Source organism: Haliaeetus albicilla, chromosome 1 (genome assembly GCF_947461875.1).
Source record: "Haliaeetus albicilla chromosome 1, bHalAlb1.1, whole genome shotgun sequence".
Taxonomy (NCBI): Eukaryota; Metazoa; Chordata; class Aves; order Accipitriformes; family Accipitridae; genus Haliaeetus; species Haliaeetus albicilla.
In genome coordinates, this window is record NC_091483.1 from 15,255,252 (window position 1) to 15,271,930 (window position 16,679).

At 37.7% G+C, this 16,679-nt stretch overlaps 1 protein-coding gene across 9 annotated transcripts in view; it reads right to left on the reverse strand.

Annotated features, from left to right (window-relative positions):
• Positions 1-16,679, reverse strand: part of INPP4B (inositol polyphosphate-4-phosphatase type II B) — a 339,117-nt gene that overhangs the window by 192,061 nt on the left and 130,377 nt on the right. For 8 of the 9 annotated variants that reach the window (XM_069779819.1, XM_069779787.1, XM_069779811.1 and 5 more), the window contains 2 exons: positions 14,152-14,376; positions 12,354-12,398 (listed from right to left, as the gene is read on the reverse strand). In XM_069779819.1, coding sequence (XP_069635920.1) covers positions 12,354-12,398; positions 14,152-14,376 — 270 coding nt within the window. Of the gene's footprint in view, positions 1-12,353; positions 12,399-14,151; positions 14,382-16,679 lie in introns of all 9 variants that reach the window. The other variant, XM_069779858.1, reaches the window with a different exon arrangement.

Here is a 16,679-nt window from a genome sequence, read left to right on the forward strand (position 1 = left end):
ATAACTAATGTGTTCAAAAAGAGAGCATGACTTCAGTCCTCTATTAATTAGATGTTTTGCTTTTTATGGAACTTCTGTTTCCACATATGAGGATTAAAAATAAAGTCCATTGGGAAACATTTTATAACATGAAAGTATTACTGCAATTATTTCTATATGCGCATTTAGAGATGTATTTAACAACTGCCATTTGAAAGACAAATGTTCAGTTAACGCGGTGCAGTACCGTTGGAGTCAAAAAAGTCAAGAGCTACCATGCTTTGAATTACTTAAAAATGTTTCAGTTAACATATTATTGGCCTAACAAAATATAATTGTTTCATGTCTGTTTAGTCATTACCATTCTGCACAACATTAAGCATGAGCTACATGACTACTGTAATCTGTAAATAATTTGCTTGCTTTTTGTCTCCCACATGATCTATACTCTTTTAGAATTTTAAGGTGACTTCATCTTCAAGGAGAAAGACACACAAGGAAAGAGATGCAAGGAATTCTCTAGACAATTCTTTATGAAGTGTTTTACAGACTGGGCTGAAGGTTAGAAAAGACCAACTGCAAAAAGTGACAGCAAAAAGCTGAGCGTAAACTCACAAGATGACAGAGATGTCCACAAGTGGGTTTTAAACAGAACACTCTAAGCCTCCACACACCTGCTACCTATCTTTGGAGATATTTAAAGTCTCCAGGTATTTAAGCTTTCAACTGTAAGAGGTCCCTACATGCCTGCAGGTTGGCTTCTGGGCACATCCCGATGCCTCTGCCTTGACAATGCTGAGCAGCTCCGAGCCTATCTCTAGCCCTGTCAGGATTTGCAAACCACACACCTATCTTGACAGCCTCAGGCTGGCAGGCAGTGGCAGGGCACAGCTGCTAGTCCACGCTCTGCAAAAAAATCACTGTTGATTTCCTTCACAACAGACCCAGCGGGAGGCCGAAGGAGAAATGGTGCCAGTGCCCCTTTTAATTCAACAGAGCACTGGACCAGAAAGAGGTCAGATACAGGGCACATTCACAGGTTTGTCATTCTGCCCACCTCTAACATAGCAGCTACAAACCACAAAAAGTTGCTAATTAGCACATAAGAGAGTGCATACAAGCAGATACACAAGTCTTCCTCTTGAAGCTGTCCCACCTTGATTTAAAAAAAGGAAGACTTACAGGCAGCAGGTGTAGGGGGGACAAAAGATAATCTGAAAAGTAACATCAATATTTTACATACAATATTTTACGTTCAATTGGCACTGAATTCGGGTCACTGTCTATGGTGACTCCAGAAGTCAGGTCCACCCCACTGGAAAAAGGGCACTACTCACTAAACAGTCATCCTCAGCTTATTTTGTCTGTGACCCAAAATTCTTTTATTTGTGGAGAAAAGGGAAAGAGTTTCATCTCGGCAAAAACGTCCATTTCAGTTTTATTCCTGGCCAACACCACTGCTGCAAACACACATTCAGTAAACATTCTACTTTCAGCTTGCATTTTGCAAGCATTCCACTAGTACATCTTCCCTGTGAGAATATACAGAAAAAAATAAACAAAACTTTCCATGCAGATGTACACAAAAATCCATAAAAATGACAACCAATAAGATATTTTCCCAGGCCAAGAGCATTCACAAAACTTTAATTCCACATTTGCTCAACTCTTTCCATTCTTTGCCCAAAAAGCAAGACAATTCAGGCTGCTGTTACATCCTTATGTGAGGCACATTAAATACAACCTAAAGGATTTAATAACAATGCAAGAGAGGAAGTTACCCAAAACTGCTTGAGTCCACATAGACGGCAACAATTTTAAACAGTCTACTTTCAATATAATTATGAGGGATTATTTAGAGATCCTGAAGAATTTCTAGATCAAGGCAACATACGGTACAGAATGTGACAAGACTCCATTGCAAACCATTCACTAACAGCAAGCTCTAAGAAGCCTCAAAAATCCTGTTGGAAAGTTACATGACAAATCTCTGCCACGTAGATCACAGAATCAGTCTTGAGCTTACCTACTCAAACCCTCATGCCCAAATCAGGGTCAGCTACAGCAGGTTACCCAGGACTGCGTCCCATTGGGTTTCGACCATCCCCAAGGATGGAGACTTCACAACCTCCCTAGGTCATCTGTGCCAGTGTTTGACCAACCTCACAGTAAAAAAAGTTGGAGTGGGGTGGGGGGGATCTTCTGATTGAATTTCCTGTGTGCTTAACTTCAGTCCATAGTCTCTCATTCTTTCGCTGGGTATAACTGAGAAGAGTCTGGCTCCCTTGCCTTCAATCTCTCCCACCAGGTATTCAGACACATGGACAAGATCCCCCATGAGCCTTCTCTTCTCCAGGCTGAGCAGTCCAAGGTCTCTCAGCTTCTCCTCATATGAAGGATGCTCCAGCTTCTTAATAATCTCCAGTCCCTTAATCATAAATGTTACTTTTGGCATCCCAACTGAACCTGTCCAAGAATTCCAAAATACAAGCTATTTCTTGTACCTGCTAGAAGAAATCCCAGGATTGTAAGGGGCACTGGACAGCAGCAGAGAAAACCAAGATTTCAGCCACTGAAGCACAAAACCAGGAATGCTGATAATGGCTCTTAAGCAAATTTAGTGGGATATACAATTTTTTTTTTTTTTAAGTAGAAATAAAGTTTAAAAATGTAATGCTACCAGACATTGCAGTTTGGAAAAAAAAAAAAAAAAAGCCCCTCTATCGGGAGAAGCAGTGTAGTTTTAAAGGATTTATAAAAATGTAGTTCATTCTTAGTAACGAAGCTGTGGAGTAGACTAACGTCTATCGCTGAAAATATTCTGCAGACACTGTATGCCTTCTAAGCCTCCCTGACAATACCATGGTCAAGGAATTAAAAAAAAAAAAAAAACAAACAACAAAAAAACCCCAAACAATCACATCCTGAATAGTTAAAATGTCAGCTTCCTGGGAGGTAGGGAAAGGTTGGAAGAAGGCAGAAGTGCCAGGACTGCCATCCAAATCTCTGTTGTAGGTAAGGAAGTCTTAGAGAGCTTTCTATAAGAACAAAGGAATAACTCATCCTTATTTGGCTTGTTGCTCTCTGTGTATAAATGCCTGCAATAGAAATTACTCTCAATAAGGATCTAAATAGTCCTCTGCATTCAGACCAGTTTCCTGGATCCACAAAGGAATCAGTCACGGACTCATTACGTATCAGGTAAGCACAAAGCCATCAGGTCATATAAGAGCTGTACCTGTGGACGTGTTGGTCATGCAATGGGAGAGTGGGCTCAGTGCCAGTCTCATTTAGGAAGATGCTGCCCACAAAAACTCCTTCCATAGCAAAGAACTGCTAGGTAAACCATTGTTCTCCCCTTCCCAGCTCAGCCACTGAGCTCACACATACCTCTGCCACTCGCTCTATTCCACCACTCTGACACCCTAAAGACAAAAGGTGTAATAGGCTACGTGCATGCGTACACACAAACACCCCCCCCCACACAAATCAAGTCTCCCTCTACATGTGAGGCATGCTAGGAAATCTGAAGAGACTCATTTGAGAGAACGAGGTTCAAAAATTGAACTGGAAAGAGTACAGTTTGGCAAGACAAATAGGAGAAAGTATGCACAGTAGGCGGTATATTTTTGGGGAGAAGCAGGAAGAGAAAAATAATGAGGAAAAAGAGCAGCACTATGTGCCAAAAATAACTTCTCTCTAACTTAATGATCTTTAATCCTACATTCCTATGAACTAGCTTAAAAATACCCTAGAAACACAAGTTTTCAGTTTCATCAGAATAATTTAAAAGTTTGTCATGCTAAGTAAGACCGAGCTGTTGTAATTAATCTGCTTCCAGTACCCAACCTCACTGGGGCACTGAACTAGCACCCAAGCTCACAAAAAACATTACAGTTTTCAACATAGACACAACCTTATCCCTTTGAAATTTTGCATAGAAGGAATTTTGCAAACATGAGACAACATTTACAAAGTCTATGAGAAAAATGTGAAGTAGACAAAAAAAGTATCATTTTCGATATCAAGAAGAAACTGATTTTACTAAGAAGCCTACCAGTTTTGTTTAAGATTTGAAAAAGAAAGGTTCTTCCTAGTCTTATCCTCCTTTTTCCCTAGCCTTGTAGATGCAGCAGTTTGCTAACTCTGACAAGATTTCAGAATTTGTACATTTCTGACAGAATTTAATCCTATTATCTGCTGCATCACTCGAGAACTAAGATGATAAAACCCCGCCTCTCAGAATTGTTAAATTCCAAAAAAACCTTTCAACTGTTAAATAGCTTTTCAAATTCAGGTATCTACAAACTCCTCTCTAAACAGATTAGCCATAGCTATTCAAAATTTATCTCTAGATAAGCGTTCATATCAAAACATGTGAGAGCTCCTGTGAGAATCTTTATTCTATTAGACTTAAAAGTTTCCCTTAGTTGCAGCCCTGATTTATACACATTTGTATTTACAAGGCTGTCATCCACCTTCTCCTGGTAGTTCAACACCAATCTTTTTCTTAAAAGCAAAAGCTTCCAGAAACAGAAGATACTTAAATTTCATAGAACAGAATGGAAGAAAACTGCCTGAAACCCAGTTTGCACCTGGGTTTACTAATACTGATACCCCAAAATATCCTCATGCTACTTACTACTCACATCAGTACATCAGTGGATTCCTCTACTCCATCATAGTGGAATATGCTCAATCAGTAATGATTTAGTCCCTCATGGCTGGTTGATCATGTGCTCTGACCCACTTCAGAGCAAATAAACATCCGTGCATTTAATGAGCCCTGTGTGGTGACTCATTGCTACATAGCATAACCTACACAGAAATTGAATTTACACAAGTCATAGCTGTTTAATAAGTATCATTAAGTAGCAGTGGATGCTGATAAGTTAAAAATATTTCTGTGACTACTTCTATCACAAATTACTTCTTACTGACACCGAAATTAAGTAGATAACTCAGTTAACAAAAAAGAGTAATGCTATACTAGATATAAAAGGTTGTCAGCAATGAAACAAATTTTCATATATATTAACTACATATATAGAATAGATACCTATATAACTCTGTATATGGATATATAGATATTCTACAAAAAAATATATATTTTATGTGTAAAGTATATTACATTATAGAAAGAATTTTTCAGATTCTCTCAGTGTGCGAGAAGCAGGCAGAACACTAATGGAACATCTTCCCAAGTTTCATTACTGAGGATTTTTGAGTCCTTGCATATTCAGCGATACAATTAATACAGAGTAATATTTAAGGTTCATGACAGCATGCCGCTTCTCTAGCTGCAATGCAAATGAAGACAATCCCTGCCCTAAAGGGATTGAAGGATAGATTTCTAAAATTACAGTAGTGCCTATAGATACAGATTTGAAAATCTGGCCTAATTCTCTAGGTCTCAAACCCAACATATCTGGAAAAACTGAACAAAGATAAATTTTTGAAAGGACTATGGTTTTGAGCTTCTGGGTGGTTTTCCCTCCATTTTCTGGATTTGTTTTTTTCAAAATTTTTTTCCCTGTATACATAACACATTCTTAAAAGAGGCTTTAATACAGTGAACACTGTAGGTTAGCAAACCATGATGGTATAAATACATTATGCATAAAGTAAGGCTGAATATAATGAATGAAATTTGAAAGACAAATAGAGAATGCAGGCTGACACTGCCAAATGGAATGGGACAACCTTCTGCAAGAAGGAGGCCGAATATGCTTGAAACAAGAGTCATGCAAGACTAAAAGATGGCAAGATTTTGAAGGGAAAACACACCCATACATTCCCTTTGTACTTTTAGTTACTTCAGTAGTGGCATTATGACTACTTCATTACAACAAAATGGCCTAAAATTACAACATCGTAATGGTAATATCCAGACAGTTTTGGCAATACCACTGAAAAAGATAGTCCTTTTCTCTGACAGGGTATGCAGCGTGCAAAATTCAGGAGCGATGCTTTACTTCTAAAGAGGTGCACAATGCTGAAGGAGCAGACCTTCAGAAAGCTGTCTAGAAAAGCAGTTACGTTTAGTTTGGCAAGAGCTATAACAGAATCCCAAAAGCCTTCTCAAAAGCTAACAAAGTACTGTGGGAGGAGAGGTGGATAAAGAAGGATGTGGAGTCTTGGCAAATCCATCCTCAAATCACTTTTCAGCAGTGTACACATAATGACTGCATATAATAAAGAAAGCTTACTATGAGTGCCCCAGAATGCAGAAGCACAGTAAGGAGAGCTTACTCTCCTCAGGGGTCACTAATTCAACATCACTCAATTCTAGGTGATCCCACTTCCCAGTTTGCTCGATACAAGTTATCCTGTTCCATCACCAAACGCTGCCAAAAGAGAGGTGACAGTATGACATGAAAGGTGATAGATGACCTTAGAACATTTGTGGAAGACAGTTTCACTTGTTGCTTTAACTGCACTTAAAACCAACTGAAAGTTAGCTCAAGCTCACCTGCATAAGGTGGAAGAAAAAGGAAACTCCTATAGGAGTTAGTTCAAAAGCACAAGTCCTAAGTCAAAACTACTCAAAACATGCCAACACAGTCTATTAGACTGGGCTTGAAATTGCCACCTCTTTGCGAGGATCCCTTCTGTCAAAAAAAAGTTCATCCTAGCGACACTGATTTGCTAAGAATAAAATGCATGTACAGCATCTTATGCTGTAGTGCAAAAGTCTCAAAACAGGCAGAAGCCCAATAAGTAGTTCCCAGAGGACAAAAGAGCATTCTTTTCAATCACATGATACCTTTTCTACTTAATTTCTTCTTCCCAATTTAACTTGTCTTTTATCCATTTTTTGTTGTTGTTGGGAAGAAACAACATCTAATATACATCAGTAAAACTAGGAAAAAACCTAACTAGCTAGTTTGGTTAAGATGAAATTTGTGTGGGAGCAGAACAAATTAGTGTAACATTCAGCAAACTGTTTCAACAAAAAAGGGTGAAATATAAAAATTAAACAAAATTTTAAAAAGCACAAACCCACCCTTCATTTTTATATTTTTGCTAATATTGTTCCTAACATGGCTAACACTTAACTTTTTTTGAGGGATAAACACCCTTCAGCATAAAGCGACACTTTCAGTTTGATTCACAGAGAAGTGATCACTTTTTACATTTACTCAAAAGTGTGAGGATGACTTTTTTTTTTAATTTGGCTAACACAACAAAGTATCAGTTATTCACTAACTTGCAACATGATGAAGCAGAAGGATAACTGAGTTAGATGGGAAAATTCTTCTGGGATCAGGACTCTGACTCCAAGTTTGTGGTATGGATAAAAATAGTATTCCTGCTTATCACTCTTCTAGGACCAGCTGATGCTGAAAAAGCTCCAGATTATGTTTCAGAATTGGAAAAATCATTTAGTCATGGTCTTTGAGCAGCACTGATGTACCATTTAGGTTCAGTATGCAAAGGTAAATCTGCTTCAAGACCTTTTCCAAGGAATGCCTTCACAATACTACTCTGGGAAAAATACGACAGTGAAGAATAAACACTTCTGCATTTACATGTAGACAGCTCTTGTATCAACCCACTATTTGGTAAAATGAAAAAATAAATACACTAAAAGGTTTAATTTTTAATTCTTTCAACTACTTGCTGAAGTTTTCTATGAATTGTGCACTATTTAATGAGATTTTGTAAAAGGACATAACAGTGAGATTTACGTTATTCTATACCTTGAAAACTACCTAGAGGTTATGCAACAGTAGGCCAAGTCCATCAAACTTCACTGCCCTTAGATACTTCCCAAGAAACTGAAAGCTTTTTGAGATGCTAGACAGGTGCTCTCATTAAAATTAGTACCTGAATATGCCTACAACATGTGCAGAGACATTCCTTTCTATACAGTTATCTAGATTATTATACTACATCCAAAACTGCAGTATCCTTTGCTCTCTCTTCACAACTCCAATTAGACAAATTCAAAAACACTGAAACATGTCAAATTAATTCTACCAGTCATTGAAGGAATAACAAACTTTCCTTTTAGACTATTTTTTAAGTGTATTTCTCCATATTAACATCATGTTCATTACTGAGTTCGTGTTTGAGCACTCTGACTACCAACTTGGCCTTCTGACCTGCTCCCTCATTTTTCTGATTATTGAGTTTTCTTGTGCTGCTTTGTCAGTTAACAGTCAAGTAAACACAAATACCTTTAGAGGTACAAGCTCTTAAAAACTTGACAATAGTGTTCACCAATATGCATAATATAATTTATTTCCCATAACTATTACATAATACTTTGGCTAAGTTCACATATCACAAAGTAGCTATGCTGAAATCAATGTGAAGTCAGGAACCTACATCATATTTAGTTAGATCTGGGACTCGAGGGCTGCGATATTTTTAAAAAGCAACCAAAACCAATAACCCCAAAATAAACATCTGTAAAAGAACTAATCCTGTGCACTTCAAAATCATGGGAAAGATTCTTAGCATCTTCACTGTTTATTAGATTGGTTTGTTATTTAGGCCCAGGATCTGGTTTCATTCCTTTTGCTCTGTTCCTCCTCTCTACTCAGCACCCTGCACAGACAGACATGTGCTACCTCCTAGTGCTTCATAAAGAAGCATGCAAAACAGAATCACTGGAAAAGCCAAACAAGATAAAGTTTGAAAATTAAAACTTCCCAACAGTTACAAGGTTCAAAAACCGGCCATATTTCCAAAGAGTCCTCAGGAATATAAAAATCAAAAATCTAAGTCTAAAGGAAGCTCTGGCTCCAAAATAAGGAGTGTTACAAGATCAGGTACACTCCTGAAAATGCCAAGTGTATTGCAGTGGAAAGCTGTAATTCAGAAGAGTTTTATTGTTTGCCTTAACCTCAGGAAAAAAAAAACAAAAACAAAAACAAAAAACCAAACCAACAAACAACTTTACTGAACTTTAAAATAAAATAAGAAGGCAGCAATATTTTGGACATTTTATAAAGAGAACACTTTCCAGAGTGTTATGGATACAGAATGCAGCAAATTAGCTACCACAACAGAATACAAGCCCCTAGCATGACTTTAATAACATTGTTTCAAAATGTAGTTATCAGAACATCAAACGTTGAAGAGCACTATTTAGATATACTGTCCCTAAATAAAACTCATATATTAGGCAGCACCCAAATATTATTTAAAAAGCTATATTCTGTTTTAGTTACTGGAGCGTTCCATTTCTGAATCTTATTTATTGACCAACTAGTGGCAGAAGAGTTACAAATTACAACGATGTGATAACTGACAATTTTTTTTTAATGTAGTTAAAAATATGTATGTATTAACCGATATAAGCAAATGTCTATTTGCACACATATATATGCTACTTAACTAATATAGTATTATTTATGTAATGCATGTGAACAAAGTAATAGATATCAGCCTTTCTTTCAAGTCTAGAGACCAGCTGTATAGGTTGTTAACTGTTAGATGTGCCTTCCAAATTCTAAATGACAAAGACCAGTCTAATCAAGTTGAAACACCTCTACTGAGCCCTAAAATTTGGTTACCTAAAGTTACGCACACATCACAGCAGCGTGCTTGCTTTGCAGCAAAGCTCGCTCCCTCACCCCTGCTTACCAATGCTTTGGTTCACCTCACAGGGGGGTCCTTGGAAGTCCTTGATTAGCTAAAGCTAATGCCAAGTCTTTAATTCGACGTGAACCAAACTTTGAAAAGGTGAGATCAGCCAACCAGTGCCCTTGGCCTGCCAGCAGCCAAGGGGCAGCTCTCTGGCTCGGCTGGCACGGCAAGGCAGCGCAGGCTTCCCAGAGGCATGCACCAGCCTGTCCGAACGAAAGTCCCTTCCAGCCCTACCAACAACCAGGTGAACAGCACAGAAGGCATCTTGACTGGCTGCCCTTGCGAGAGGTATTTTAAGTGGCTGGTCGGGCCAAACAGCACACACATCCTTCCCAGCTGGTCCTCTCTGATCAGCAAGAGGAATCTGCTGCGTGCGTGTATGTTTGTACACATACGAGTAGCACGGTGGTGGTGAGTGGGGTGGCTGGAGCCAGGAAGTGTTGGCATGGGTATGTTGATACTCCAGTAAGAAGGATAACTGTTATGATAAAATTGAAGTCTTCCATGGACCAACTCAGTCACTGGAAGTGGATTCCCCCAATGCAAACGTGTTATGCTTAAATATTTAGTATTGTTTTAGGATTAAGATGCCAAGAATCAGCTCTGCATAGTTGCCTACGCTGCCAAATATCCCTGACTTACAACATTGGCAAGGAATAGCAGTGAAATACAAGAGGTTTACACTGTTGCTCTTATTTGTTACCTGAGCAGCAGCAGAAGTCAATGTATAAGATAGCTCACAGAGCTGCAATGACTCAATCAATAATGCTGCAGAACAAACCACGGAACACAAATTCCTACTAGAAACAGCCACATGCAAAACACAAACAGAGCTCCGTCCAGCATAAGCCCAAACAAGTCTGAAAATGGCTTTACATTGTTTTTACGCTCCTGCCTGCTGGGGCACATTTATCACCGAAAGCAACTTCTCCTGAAGTACAGCTCATCTAATTTGCAGTCGCTGCCTGTAGCGCCTTCCTCCCTCTCCTACGCCACGCCAGGGTCATTCTGGGAGTTTGTTATCACTGAAGCACAGCAATTACTAGCTATGCCCAAATACTACAGTCACAGCACCTATAAAACGTGTATAGAAAGGCACAGAAAAGTTAAAATTGCTCTTAACAATTATTATAGCATGGTAACTCCCCAGCAGAGAACTAGGCCTTTCTTCCATGCCAACACTTAACAATTTCAGCAGAAATAGTCCCTACAGAAAAAAAAAAAAAAACAAACCTGCTCAACAAAGTTTTTGTAATGCTATAACTGTCTAGATTTTAGAAGGCATACAGGCAAAGCTACCCACATATAGTTAAGGGAATCTAAAAATTATTGTATCAGGCATAACTGCATCTGCCCCAAAGCGCACAGCTTTAGGGTATCACCTTTTAAATCAGCATAGTTACAGCAGTGCACAAGCCAGCTGTAACCCAGTTCAAAGGACAGGGCCAGAAAACAGCCTACCATGATGGAATGAGCAAGGTGAGAATCTGCAGGTGTGTTCACTGATGCCATCCCATTTGCTGTGCTGGGGAGGGTTCTGAGGGAGATCTGTTTGTAGATAATTTAAATTCTCCAAATAGTGGAGTTAGATTGATTTTTATATAATAACCTGCTTACAAATGTCGCCATTTCCCTCTCACTCCCTCTCACATACACACACACACACTTTTGCAATAGATGTTTTAAAGTGTTTCTATGGGAGTAAATATAACAGATAGTGAACAGCACTGAGTAAAACTTTCTCAGTGTACAGCTACACAATGAGATGCATATTAGCAGGTTATATGAATGCAAAAATCATAAAAAATTGGACAACTTTTAGTCATTTCAGAATATATACAGCATATAGCATCAGATATTTCAAAAGATACATTATTTGCAAATGTGTTATTTTACCGCATACAGAAGCTGGGAATATTCATAGAATCATTTAGGTTAGAAAAGACCCTTAAGATCACTGAGCCCAATCGTTAATCAACTAAACCTAGCTATTATTCTGATTTCTGGTATGGAATTATTGTATTTAGTGCTTCTACAGCAAATAATTATTTCACTATTTCAAAAGCTTCAAAGTTTTTGCACTGAAAGAGCAATGACAAAGTTGAGAATTTTCCTTTCTAAATGGCACGGTTTGGGCTGCAAATATTGTGCATCTTTAACTTGTTTTACAAATACATGATCATTCAATTAGCTTTCTTGACTTACTGAGCAATCTTACTCAGGCTGTATACCTCTGAATAGAGAGGAAGGCTTGAGCTGACAGAACATCTCCTAAAACAAAGTTCTATTATATACTATACCAATATAGAGTTCTCATATACTAATTATATTAAGTATAAAAAGAGAAAATCAGGTGAATGTTTATATTGACTCTTCTCTACAAAGTAATAATCAACACTTTTATTTAAAAGTTTCTTCTAAAGGGACAGTACTTTTACCTAAATAAAATATCTTTTTAAAAACTCCATCTTAAATGTCTTGTCCCAAATACGTAATATTTCATAAACAACATTCGCAAAGCTATTTGACAGATTTTCAGCTTGGTAGAGCAGCATAGCATTAGAGAATTCAATAGATCTTTAGCCATTTCAACCAATTAAGAATCTAAAGTCAGCATTGCAGAGACACACACAGGCACATCTCCTACCTAGAGGAACCAGGGCTGTTCTACTTGTTTTAAAACAAGTAACATGTTACACTGTATAACACTATAGATATAAACTCTTCAGGCACACAGGGCATTGCAATTCCAAGAAGTCAAAATTGTATCTTACCAAGACTGAACTCCAGCTTTGGCTCATTTGCAATTCTCTGAATACCTTTCAAGGTTAAGAAAAAGAAAAAATTATTAGAAATAATTTTATTTCAATACCTAGCTTTTTAATACATAGTAAAACTTTTGCATGCCTAATTCGTACCTCTAACTACCTGCCATTGCCACCAGAGTAACATTTTATGTTACAAACTTACAGGAAGAAAGACCTTTGTGTAAAATACTTGCCTGAAAAAAAAAAGACTACTTTTGAAGACCACTTCTTTCTTTTTAATAGAAACTTACTATTTCTGGTAAAGGAAACTAAGTAAAAAAAACCACCAGCCTTTCATGGATGGGTACTGCTAAGATGTTCAGTCATAACAACTGACTATATATCTGTTGGAAAAATATTAAATCTAATGGCCCATTTTTAAGTAGGTATGTCATCCCATTAAAAATGGAAACAAAAAACATGTTCTGTGAAGGTATGTAAATCAGGTTAATATAGTAAAATATATCATCCTGTTATTGACCTACGTATAAATTGTAAAGCAACAAAGCCAACTTCTTATTGTTGGAAAATAGCACATGAATCCCTTTTCTCATACACCAAGAACAATAAGAACATTTTAATTCCCTCCATTGAGGAATCATGTTCTAGTGCATATTTTACTGCAAAGGACAATATTTTCTTATTGCGCTAGGCTAAAGGAGTGCAACAAGAGAAATGTAGGAAGGATAGTTAAATAACACTGAGTTATTCACCCTCTGCAGGAAGTAATTGGATCAAATCTACAGTATCAATGAACCTTGTAGAAATTAAACTGCCTCTTGTTGACATTTATGTATTGTCTCCAGTAAGCTTTATTAAGCATTTGCCGGTATTGAAGAAACTGGTCAGATGGATAGTTGGTACATGAACTAGAAAGCAAGATTTTTGTTAAAAATTAAAAATAATTAAAAAAAAAAAAAAAGAAAAAGACAACCACAGAAAAAAAACCATCAAAACTTATAGCTGTTCTTGCTCCATGACAACTTGATGTTGCTAAATAGGACTAGTTTCATGCTGTTCTCATTACTATAGCTAATCATTCAAGCCTACGCAAGAAAAATTACAGCTGCAGAGCTTAGAAAGGCTTGGTCAGTAAGAAATAACAAATAAGTGGGGGGTTTTAACTTTTTTGGGTTTTTTTTTTCTGTTAATGGAGTTATAACAAATTTCCAAGTTGAATTCTGCCACTAGCAGAGTCAGCATGGAACACATTGGCCTGGAACACCTTTATGAATATGATACAGACTTGATTAAGTAACTGGGCAACTGAAATACAGTGCCCACACTCCAGTGCACCAAACATGACTTAACATATGGCTACGTGCTTTCAAACACCCAGAGTGCTTTTATATCACAAAGAACAAATCTGTGATACTAAATTAAGTATCACTAAAGCTTTATATATTTATCAAAGTTATCAGGCAATATTTTTAATAGTAGTCCATATGTTCATATAGGACACAAAAAAGGAAAAGAATATTGCTAACTAAACAATTTCTAAGTCTCGTGAAGGAAACAGATTAGAGAGAAAAAGTCAGAAACACAGTAGTCACACATTTGTTCCCCTGAAGGTTATCTGCATAAATCAAAATATATCAGTTAATGACATTAAAAGATAATCTTCAGTTTACTTCCTCTACTACTGCACTTTGTCAAGCAACAGGTTAAACAGCACTATGTACCCTGGTTGTTTCAGTATCTGTACTGCTACAGAGAATGGACCATTTTTATTGCACCACTCAATAAAAGGAGCATATGCGCTTACTCGTAAACTGTGGCTCTCCTAGGCTGTCTATTTGGGGTGAAGGGAGAAACTGTCGCGCTTCATCTGATGATCTCTCCTCTTTGATTTCCATGATCAACCTCCGGAGCTGCTGAATTTTATTCTGCAAACCTTCCGAGTTTGCCTCTCCCAGTGCCACAGCCCAAGATTCGCAATCTGGCTTTGATGCGGCTTCAACGTAAAGATCTGGTTCTCCGCTCTGAAACTCTGCACTCAGAAACATAAACACAGTTTTTAGGAACTCGGATTCAAAAGTGGGATCATGAAAATATTGACGTCACACACAATTAAAACCACCACACACGTTTCTTTTCATGGTCACAGAACCAAGCATCCCATCCACCTCATGACTTTCACACTCAGTGCAGTACTAAGTCTATCCACAGAGTGGTTCCAAAAGCAATCAACGTATTACTAAACTAGGTGGCAGAATCAAACCAAAAAGGGAAATCCTTTTTTAGCACAGATTTTGCAGCTTAGCAGGTAGCTATCAGAGCTGCTAACCTGAAAAATTATTTGATTTAGCAGGGGCAGCAGACATGGTTCTGACAGATAGTGGGATTCACCAGAATGAATGCGTCCATCATTTCATTTATTAGAGCTCTCCTTTATGCTCAGCCTTTCATTCATCCTTGCCAGAATACTGCTCACCAACACATGAAGATAATTTAGCATGACATAGCTCCTCTGTGAAGACTCAACAGGTTGTACGTGGGAGCTTCTGACCTCATTACTATCCATGTGTCATTTGCTTTCCTGCCTCAAGTCTAATTGTTTAATGATCAAATTTTCTAAGAACAAAAGAAAAAGGGGTGTGAGTGTGCGGGGAGAAGCTGAAGCTCCCAATGAATCCAGGTAACTAGCAAGGGTCCACTGTTTGATTAAGATTAGAACAGGAAGAAAAAGCACCTCTTAGGCATTTAAAATTCTGCGGTATAGATGGCTTCACAGTGTCACAAATTCAGTGTGACATTTAGTGTGACACACACTGAGAAGAACAAACTGGGAAAGAAAGAAAAATCAATGCTTCTTTAAAAGAAGTTACCAACTGATTTAGAAACATGAAACTCTATAAAACACCTGTGCTATTGTATTAATAAGGACTGAGGTATTTGGTTGGACATCAAAATCATTTTGACCTAAATAAGCTGTAGGCCATATTACTGGATGAAACAGAACACTTAAATGTTTTCATACTTAGTTTGAAAATCCAAGTAACATAGAAAAGTTTTTTCAGCACAAAGTGAACTTAAATTCCCTTTTACTAACTTGAGTATCTAACCTTGGGCACTTACCCACATGTTATTCTAAGCCCGTTTGCACTTCATAAACTGAGCATCTGCCACTTACAATTAACTCTCCTTTTATTGTTATGGGGGGAACAAAAGATGCAAACCTCAAGTCTGGAAGCCTCTTAAAACTGTGCTGGCACAAATCCCGGTAGAGGTGGGACAAGTTTTTTGTCTGGGGGTGGATCTAAGGAAATCTAAATATGTGGCTGCAGGAGCTGCTAAGAATGCTGGATAAGATTTCACGTACCAGTTGGACTACAGAATTCATGAGGAAAGACTGGAAAGAAGAGCAGAAAGTGGGGGAACATCTTCCTGGCTTCACAAGCAAGTTCAGAAGTGCTAATAAGGTTTCAAATTCTTGCCTCTAGCCCTGGCTCAGTCAGAAAACAAGGTATTCTGTTCTTGAGACAAGAATATTCAAAATCTGAGGGAGCTGCAGATATTAATCACATCCTTGTTTACACACAAAATACGTACTTGAGTGACCAAACCTGAACAAGCTTAGCTTTACTGTTTGTCAAAGATGACTTTAGAGAGATAGAACTTTCAGCTGTGAGCTCTCGTGCGATCTGCTACTGCATCTGAGCCATAAGGGCAGGAACCTTCAAAAAAATCAGTAATTAGAAGAGCTAATAACTTTTCTGCTGCTCTGGTAAGATCTGCAACAGCACAGTGGTCTACTCCCTTCTGTCACTAACCTTGGTGATTCCGAAATTTGTTTTTATTTCATAGTATTTTGGAGCTACCAGCAGAAAAAGGAGAAAAAAAAAAAAAAGGCATGTAGTCAACCAGCATCAAGACCAACATTAACCAGCAATCATTCTAATTTAAAAAAAAAAAAAAGTATATGTGTATATATTTACAGGCATGCAAAACACCTTATACCATTCAGTCTTCAAAAGCACAGACAATTTTAATAAAAGCAGTTAGGATACCTTAGCTAAGGAAAGAATGTCAGACAAACAAGCCAACACTTAACAATGAAAAAACAAACATATCAAGGTGTTCTTTTCTTTTTACTCCTTATTTTAAAATGTAAATAGGAACAGTGATCTTGTCTTGAAATATCCTACCACTAGCTAGATAAAAAACATCTGCTTTGGGAGGAAATCAGTGTTTTGCAATTGAAATCATGCTATTTATATTTACCTCTTAGCTGTGGAAATCAGACCGCCAAGCACAAAAGGCATACTGAATCACCCTTAATATGCAGGGAAC